This window comes from Teleopsis dalmanni, chromosome 1, assembly GCF_002237135.1.
Source record: "Teleopsis dalmanni isolate 2A chromosome 1, ASM223713v2, whole genome shotgun sequence".
NCBI lineage: Eukaryota > Metazoa > Arthropoda > Insecta > Diptera > Diopsidae > Teleopsis > Teleopsis dalmanni.
Window position 1 is genome coordinate 222,906,516 of NC_051846.1, and position 9,660 is coordinate 222,916,175.

Sequence of the window (9,660 nt, forward strand, 5' to 3'; positions counted from 1 at the left end):
TTGTATGATGCATTTACATGCTGTGCTCTATGTCTCCATATAAGTGCGATTACTGTTTTATATATTAGTAGCTTATTTTCCACTGTTAGTTTTGATTTTGAGCAGAGTAACCAGTACAATTGTCAAAAGCGACGCTTAGTTTCATTACTTTTAGCTTTGATCTGGTCTTTCCACGTTAATCTGCTCTCAATAGTAATACCAAGGTAATTGCCTTCGTGTGTGTGAAGACTTCATCATTGTTAATTTTTATACGTTTTAGATCATATTCGTGTAGATGACATGTACTGTTTTGTATTTATTTGTATTTGTATTTATTTGAATTCCCCATTTGTCTAACCATTAAAGCGTTGCGTTTAAGTAATTCTGCAAGTTGTCCATGGATTTGTCAAAATTTTGCTAGTGCCAAGTTGGCAACGTTGCTGAAAAACGCAGAGCTGTATTTTCAAAAAATTTTTATAAAAGGATATTTTCGTAAATATAAGGAATTAAACTTAAACAAAAGGCATTATTCTTATAGAGTTTTGAAAGATCTTTTGATTGGCATTTACCAATTTGAAATACGATTCGTATTTTTCAAATTATAGGGAAAAAATATATTGACCAAAATCGACTTTTTTTGAAAAAATTTATTTTTAGAAAAATCTAGAAAAGGTACAATATTGCACGCAAATACATCTAATAGCGAATTAATCAAGCTATCAATAGAAAAAAAACATAAAAATCGAGTAGACAAATTTTGAGAAATTTGATGTCAAAGTTAAATTTCTAAACTCGTCAAATTTCAAACTTTTTAAAATATGTAAAATGCAAAAGTATAAAAAAAATGCTCACGAAACCAGGTAAACAAGAATTATTTCAGTATTTTAACTAGAACATAAAAATATTATTAAAATAAGTACATATTTTGCACATGTTCCGATATAAGTGCATTTTATTTAAATTTCGAAGGAGGTACAACCTGCACGCTCAAAGTTCCTAAAACTAGATTGATCACTCTTTCAAACGAAACTAATTTCACAAAAATCCAGTAGAACGTTTTTTAATTATATATGTTTAAAAAAGTGGTGTTTTTACGAATAAAATGTATGTTAACTAACACCATTCTAATAACAGATTCAGATGAAAAGCTGTGCAATGCTAAAAACTCAACACCACTGTAAAGTTTAATAAAGAACTCTGTTAGAGGTATTTATTGGCGGATATATTCTGTGTTAAAGAGATAATAATAACATTTAATTTAAATAATAATGAATTTAATATTTAAATTAAATTTAAAAATATATTGCTTATAAAAAACTAAATTTTTGTCTGTAAACTGCATAACATATACCGCCATATCATACATTTTTCAATATATATTAAAAAAAATAAGAAGTAATACAATACTGCACGGTTTTTTTTTAAATTGTTTATATTTTTTTCATATGAATTGATGCAAGAATTATTAAACCCAAGTAACAAACAACAAAGATATTAACAAAAACTACTTTTGAAGCATATTCACAAATGCATTGAACTCTGTTGCAGGCATTTGTTGGCTGTTATATTTTGTGTTAGGGGATACTAATAATATTTAATTAATTATAAATTTTAGGAAAGGGTACAATGTTGCACGGTACTTTTTTGAAAAATACACATATTCTAGAATATTTTAGTATATAAATCATTAAAAATGAGTAGACAGATTTTCTAAAATTATCAAATATATTGCATATAAACAACTTTATTTTCGTCTGTAAACTGCTTAACATATACCGCCATATCATAAATTTTTCAATATATTTTTCATATAATTTAGTGCAGATTTGTGGAATGTCGTTTGCGGTAAACTAACAAAAAAAGATGATAATGATGCTATCTGAGACAGACTGGATGAAAAAGCCTTGGCAAATACAATATTAAATGTAAATCCGTCACAGATAAACTATATAAAAAAATGCCCTACATCGAGTTCAGCATGACAGAAGTTACGCGAAGTACATATGCCAAGTGGTCCAGTTCGAAAGGTTGCTTTGTATAAGCAATTGCTGGCCCTTAGTATGTCTGATGGTGACAGTGTGACGGAGTTTATCAATTCGTTTGTCGATGTTATTGATAAACTGGCCCAAGTGGACATTACGCTTAACGAAGAACTCAAGGTCACCATGCTTTTTTCTAGCTTGCCTGTAAAATATGAAAATTTCGTAGTCGCCATAGAAACACGCGATTCGTTACGTACGTTTGACGTCATAAAGGTTAAACTTCTAGAAGAAGGAGCGCGAAGAGAACAAAGAGATGAAAGTGAGTCACAACAGCAAGCGCTCTATGTGCAGAATAAGCAACAAAGTAAAAACAAAGAAAAGGCGGATGAAATAAAAAATGAAACGAAGTTTAGCGGCAAATGTTTTCGCTGTGGCAAATGCGGCCACATAGCAACAAAATGCAGATCAAAACAATAGAGCAATAAGCAGTTTGACAACAATAAGCAAAAACTTTCTTTTTCTGTGTTCGCAGCAAGTAATGATATCGTTATAAACAGAAATACATGGTATGTAGATAGTGGCGCAACTTTTCATATGTGTTATGAAAAGAGTATGTTCGTGTCGTTTGTTGAACACGATCAAAAGGTGATGTTGTAAACTCACCCGATAAAGGCGCGGTAAAAATAAAGACAAGTGAATGTGTTTGAGATTTGGCACAGCAACCAGTCGATATGGCATCACCCATTTAATAGTTTTTGACAGTGGCATTTTTAACATCTGACAAGCAATAATTTGGCTTCATTTTTGCTTTTTCTTTCTCCTTCTTCGTACTTGGATACTGGCAGAGTGTGCACGCTTTCTTTGGCTTCGCGAAATATAAGTAATTTATAAGTTATTCTAGTCTAATTTTCGTAAATTAAATAAATACATAAACTTTTGCGTGTGTGGAAATAATTGTGTTTGTTTTTTCATACAGAATGCAAAATAAAACTGATGGATGTGTTTTATGTTACATCATTACAAATAAATTTTTATTCAGTGTTTAAAACACTAAGTTTTGGATATTCAATTTTGTTTAAAAATGATACAGCTACAATTAAAACAAAAGACGGTTCGCTATTGTTAAAGGCAAAAATGTGCAACACTTTGTTTATACTAATCACTAATAAACACGAATCATTATTTTGCACACAAAATGTAAATGCGATAAAATGGCAAAATCGGTACGGCCTTTTAAATTTTAAAAGTTTAAGAGAGCTTTCAAATAAGGATTTAGTTCGTGGTTTTGATATTTGAATTTTTTCTTCTGATATAAATTGTTACACATGTCATTAAACCAAAATAAGTGCAGTGCCGTTATCGCAAAAAGCTGAACGAGTTACAAAAGATTTATTAGAACTTGTACATACGAACGTATACGGTCCAATAAACGTACCGTCAGTTGATGGTGCCCGTTATTTTGTGACATTTATAGACGATTATTCCAGAAGAGTCTTTGTTTACTTCATTAAAACCAAAGACCAAGTACTGAAAAAATTCAAAATATTTAAGAGTTTAGTCGATTGTCAAACAAAAAATAAAATAAAAGCATTACGTAGTCACAATGGCGGTGAATACTTAAATAAAGAATTTAACAAGTTTTTAAGTGACTCGAGTATCAAAAGACAATTAAATGTATCATATACACCGCAACAAAATGGTGTTGCAGAAAGAGCAAACAGATCAGTTGTGGAAATGGCTAGAAGCATGCTAGTACATGCGAATCTAGAGGAGCAGTTATGGGCTGAAGCGGTAGCTATAGATACGTATTTACGTAATCGGTCACCATCTAATTCATTAGAAGATATAACGCCGTTCGAAAAATGGAGTGGTCGGAAACCCCTAGTCAAGCATGTAAGAACGCTTCGGTTCGCGAGCGTTTGCCTTAGATAAAATGCAACGCAACAAATTTCGTGCGAAAGGCAAAGAATATGTGTACGTCGGATATTCTTTAACAGCAAAAGCATATCGACTTTACGATCGAGAAATACAACAAGCTTGTAGAAGGTAGTTTCAACAAAGCAAGATGTATCGAAAACAACTGTAAAGTATCTTCTTATATTTATATCTTCTTAATTTATATTATAATTAAAACACTGGGTTTATTTTCTTATCATTTATTTATTAGTTGTATTTATTATACTATAATAAGACCACATTTTCTGATTCACTTTTTATTTGAATCAAGATTCTACTTGAGACTCCATTGAGACTCACTAAAGACCAACTTAAGACTAACTCTACTTTTTCTATATCGAACCAAGACGATTCGGTTTCTTATTTACTAACATAAATTTTATATACTTAAATTCTATTGGTTAAGATAATGTATATAATTCTAATTTTACCTACGTATTCTATTGGTCAATTACCATGTGTTTCAATGACACACTTTTTAAATGGAAGTATTACGGGTGATCATATTGCATTTGCATTGCATGCAATATGATTGCGGAAAACACAGTTCTAAATATGGAAATACAAATAGCCAAGCGCATATTGAAGTGCAGCAGAATATTTGTCATAAAGAAATGACACAAAGACGAGTCAAATTACTTAATTGGCAAAATATTTAATAGTGGCTTTTTGGGTTTAAATTACACACTACTTCATATGGACCTATGTATGGACTTGTACCTTTACGTCTATTCTGTGCTTTTACCAATATTTTATCACCTATCTTTACCTTAGTAGGATTCCTACTACTTTTTGATTCTAGGTGTCTTTTGTTTTTAACTTCTATAGTTATCGTTCTCGCATTATTAAGGGATAGTCTAAGGCTTTCAGTTCGTTAGCATAGTCATCTAGATTGAAATTTCCTTTCGTGGAATTTAACTTTTCGCCTGGTAGTGAAGGTAATTTCCCGAACACTAATTCTTATGTGGTGTATCCAGTGTCGACATGGGGCGTGGTATTATACGCGAATGTATAGTACGGTATCCACTTATCCCAGTTGTCTTCGTTTGCGAAATTTAATAAGCACTCATTTAGTACTCTATGATTTCTTTCTATTATGACAACTGTTTCGTGATGATAGGGTGTTGAGAATGTTTGTTTAATATCCATAAGGTCTGTTACTCTAGTCATTAATTCGTTTAAAAATTCTGTACCTCTATCAGATTTTAGAGTTTTAAATATACCGAATTTTAATATTAACTGTTCCATTAACGTTGTGGCAATGGTTTTAGCATCTTTGGTTACTATTGGGTATGCTATGACGAATGTACTTAGTTCGCATTGCATAGTTAACATATTTCGATTGTTGTATTGTGATCTATTACCATGGTAATGGAGTATACTCTGGTGTTGGTCTGGGAAGACTAGGTCTTCAGCGATTTCTCTCGCTTCATGGAAAGTCCTCGGGTTTATACGGCTAATAAGTAGTTCACGTTTAGACCCTTTTTATATGCTAATAATATGTTGTCTTCAGAAAAAGAAATGGATGGCAGAAAAATCCTTCTACTGAACCCTCCACGAGGGTGCCGTCTGGAAATGGGTCACACAGTTTTTTTCGTCCTGTACGTTGTCAGGACGGTGCCCAGCTAAGATCAGGAGGAATTGAGTGATTGTCCTTAGCTCTTTAATAGCTGCACACCACTCAATGCTTTCTGATCATGGTTTGAAGGTCCCCTTAACTCGGGAGTGTTACGCGATCCGTGCTCACCGAGTAGGTTTGCAGTCAAGGGGTCTGTCCGACTGTGTTTGTGCGGAGCCTCTCCAATATATGACCGCCTTGGGGAGTAACTGTGGTCTAGCCATGGTGTGGGACGCTGCTGTGGTGGTCGCTTCTTTCGTCCAAATATCCTCGGGTCCGCCGCGCCTGTCTTACCGGGTAAGGTGGACGATTATGAATATGTTATGATTTCTCCCGACAATGTCTCGGAACTCGTGGCTGGAGAGTATAAACCCACCAAACTTACGGAGGACGAATTGTTGAAATCGGACGACGAGATCGTTGCCGATTCCAATACCGGTTGTACCAGTCACAGTACACCGGCGTCTAATCCAATCCAACCAACAACCAAAAAAATCGACGGCACTCCGTCTACCAGTCAAAGTAGACCGAGTGCCAACCGCACGCCAACGCTTAAAACTGCCAGTCTAAGCAGTAAGGGCAATACAAAATCTCGGAAAAAAACGGCCAACATGGCACGCAAAAATCGTTACCAGCGAGCGCTTTTTATGCTAAAGAAAATTGAGGGCAATAAAAAAGAAGGCAAGGTCCATGAACGAGACGAAGCCGACGCTGTTAAATACCGCGCCATTGTGGAGGAGTATCTTCATGATGAAGGTCTGCGCCAGTCTGTTATCACCGGCAAGAACGTCGGAGATGGCGGCAAGCGTAACAGATCTCAGGAAGATCCCGGCAAGGAGGCGAAGCGGCACAAAGATGGAACGGGGGATGGAAAGCTAATGTCAAGACCGGCACAAGCTTCTCGTCCCTTCAGTGAAGTGGCGAGAGACCATCTCAGTGTGGCCTTGATCGACGAACACAACTCTAACGGCAAGCTGCTGATGGAGAGGTGGGCGCTGATTGAGACCAAACTGTCCGAATTGGTTATGGCTGAGCTCATGACTAATCCGGGGTCCATTCCTTCTTTTGACTGCGCAGATATCGTCCGTGGTCACCGAGTGATCAGATGCGACGACGAGTAGTCGCGGAGTTTTCTCAGCAAGGCGATCACTAAGATTAATGAGAACTGGGACTGTTTAAAGCTCAAACTTGTCCCTGCGGCGGAAATTCCATCGAGGCCTCGAGCGCGCGTATGGTTACCCAAAAACCTTGGTCCTCCTGACCTTATTCTGCAGCAGCTAAAGCTACAAAATCCAGAAATCCTGATGGAAGACTGGTCGGTTCTCAAGACCGAAGAACCGCAAAAACACAGCCAATCGTACTTACTTCTTATCAACGAAGAATGCTTGCCAGTCATTGAGGCTAATGACTGCAAGCTGCGTTACGGCATCCGGAAGGCAAAAATTAAAATCTTTAAAAACGCGCCACCGGATAATATTCTGGATGAGGTTGAGGGCACTAGTAAGCTGCTAGATGACCTCATCATCGATAGCAAACCTTGTTGATGTATTAATGGCCAAGGTCGTGCAGATAAACCTGAAACACTCTAAATGTGCCACGGATAATCTGGCTGTCTTACTCAGGGAGGAGGACATCGACCTTGCCATCATCCAAGAGCCCTGGGTTCATAGCTCATGTGTCAAAGGGCTCAACATCAATGGGTATAATCTTTTTTATGACAAAGGACAGGGTAACCCTAGATCGTGCATTTTAGCAAAAACGCACCTTAATGCTTTTCTCTGCTCTCACTTAAGTTCTTTAGATATAACCACCATCCGGATAGAGCGGAAGCTAAAACCTGCGATTTTGGTAACATCCGCCTACATGCCACACGATGATGAGGCACCTCCAGAGGGGGTACTACTAGTCCAAAATTTCGCGCAGACCGAGAAGCTAGCCTTGCTGATGGGTTGTGATGCCAATGCCCGGCACTCCTTGTGGGGAAGCTCGGAAATTAACGATAGAGGTGAGTCTCTTTTATATAAAATCATATTAAAATGTAATCTAGAAGTATGTAATAAGGGTAACACTCCCACCTTCATTTTTCCGAGTACGGATGATCGTGTAGGCTGGGAAGAGGTTTTAGATATTACTCTTTGTTCGACTTCGTGCTCTTTAACGATCAATGATTGGAGAGTTTCAACCAGGAACTCCTTCTCTGATCATAGATATATCATGTTTGTGATGAATATTCCCATGGTAGCTAAGCAATCTCACCGTAATCCCAGGAAGACAAACTGGGATACTTTCAGGTCATTGCTCAATAGAAAAATCAACATAGCCCCCGCTCCAATTAACTCGATTAGGGAATTAGAGTGCAGGGTCAACTCTTTGACAAATAATATTATTTCTTCCTTTGAAGCATCATGTCCTCGCTCGTATGCGAAGAAGTGTAGGCCACCATGGTGGAACGAGAAGCTCTCTTTGCTCCGCAGGAATGCGAGAAGAGCCTTCAACGAAAGCTATCGGACCAAGGTTTGGACTCCATATAAAGATGCTCTTAGGGTTTACAAAAAAGCACTTCGGGAATCCAAGAAATTGTCATGGAATTCTCATTGCCAGCAAATTGAAAGCATTAAAGAATCCGCTAGACTAGCCAAATTGCTAGCAAATGGCCAATCTTGTCCCTCGCTCATTAACAAAGTAGACGGAAATCCAGTTAAATCCCTAACGGAATCCCTCTCACTATTAGTGGATACCCATTTTCCTGGTTCCTCGGGTGATCCCCCAAAGGTATTGCCGTATCGTTCAGCCAATTCTGGCGAGACTATACAGTCAGTGGTATCATCTAGAAGGATCAAATGGGCCATCGATTCATTCTCTCCATATAAAAGTCCGGGTCCTGACGGGATCTTACCAATTATGTTACAATCTCTGGGAGATGTAGCTGTAAATTGGCTGTACGCGATTTTCTGTAGCTGCTTTTCACTTAATCATGTCCCCAGCGGCTGGAGACAAGTTAGAGTAGTTTTTATTCCAAAAGTAGGTAGAACAGGCCATAGTACGGCTAAAGATTACAGACCCATCAGCCTTACTTCATTCTTACTTAAAACTATGGAAAGACTGATCGATGCTCACATCAGATCTTTACACAGTTTCGCTAAAATATCAAGGGCTCAACATGCATATCTCAAAGGTAAGTCCACAGAAACGGCACTACATGAGGTCGTCACTGGGGTGGAGAAATCTCTTGGATGTAAACAATTTACCTTAGCCGCCTTCCTGGATATAGAAGGAGCTTTTAATAACGTCAGTGTGGTAGCCATTCAGGATGCTCTCAGCGAAATGAACATCCCGGCCTGTATCTCCCGATGGATCGCTTCTATGCTTGGGTTTAGAATCATCAATGCAGAGATGGGCAACCTTAGCATTAGGAAGTGCGTCAGTAGGGGTACACCACAAGGGGGAGTGTTATCTCCCTTACTATGGATTTTAACAATGAACTCACTGCTTTTAAGGCTTAACCAGGGTGGAGTCAAAGCAGTAGCGTATGCGGATGATGTTGTCCTTCTGGTAACAGGCATGTTCCCTTCGGTGCTGAGTAGCATCATGGAGGGCGCTTTTCTGAACCTTAGTAAATGGGCCTCAAAGTGTGACGTAGGTGTTAATCCTTCTAAGACAGAACTGTTACTGTTTACCAAAAAATATAAAATTCCTAACTTTCCGCTGCCAAGATTAAATGGCCAAAGATTAACTGTTTCGCACAAAGTTAAGTATCTAGGAGTAATTCTTGACACAAAACTTAACTGGAAAGCCAACATTGACGAAAGAATTCGTAAAGCTTGTGTGGCTTTCTATGCGTGCAAAAGGATGTACGGCAAGAGTTGGGGATTGCAGCCCAAAGTGATTCTCTGGCTTTACACAGCCGTCGTTCGGCCAATATTAACATATGGATGTCTGGTGTGGTGGCCTTCATTGAACAAACAGTGCATTGTTCAAAGACTAACCAGAATGCAAAGATCTGCCTGTGTGGGAGCCACTGGGGCTCTAAGATCTTGCCCCACCAGTGCGCTCAATGTAATACTGAACTTGCTACCTATTGATATTTACATCAAGCAAGCTGCTACTCTCAGCGCGCAGAGGCTT

The 9,660-nt window shown here is 37.8% G+C and overlaps 1 protein-coding gene across 1 annotated transcript; it reads left to right on the top strand.

Moving 5' to 3' along the window:
• Positions 1 to 815: 815 nt before the first annotated feature.
• On the top strand, positions 816 to 2,881 carry LOC119667777. The gene is made up of 2 exons (XM_038077089.1): positions 816 to 839; positions 1,799 to 2,881. The coding sequence occupies exon 2, from the start codon at positions 1,983 to 1,985 to the stop codon at positions 2,436 to 2,438; it is 456 nt and encodes a 151-aa protein (XP_037933017.1). The 5' UTR covers positions 816 to 839; positions 1,799 to 1,982; the 3' UTR covers positions 2,439 to 2,881.
• The last annotated feature ends 6,779 nt before the right edge of the window (positions 2,882 to 9,660 follow it).

Excerpts from the sequence above, each read along its gene's own strand:
- LOC119667777 (XM_038077089.1), top strand. The coding sequence starts at position 1,983 with ATGCCAAGTGGTCCAGTTCGAAAGGTTGCTTTGTATAAGCAATTGCTG.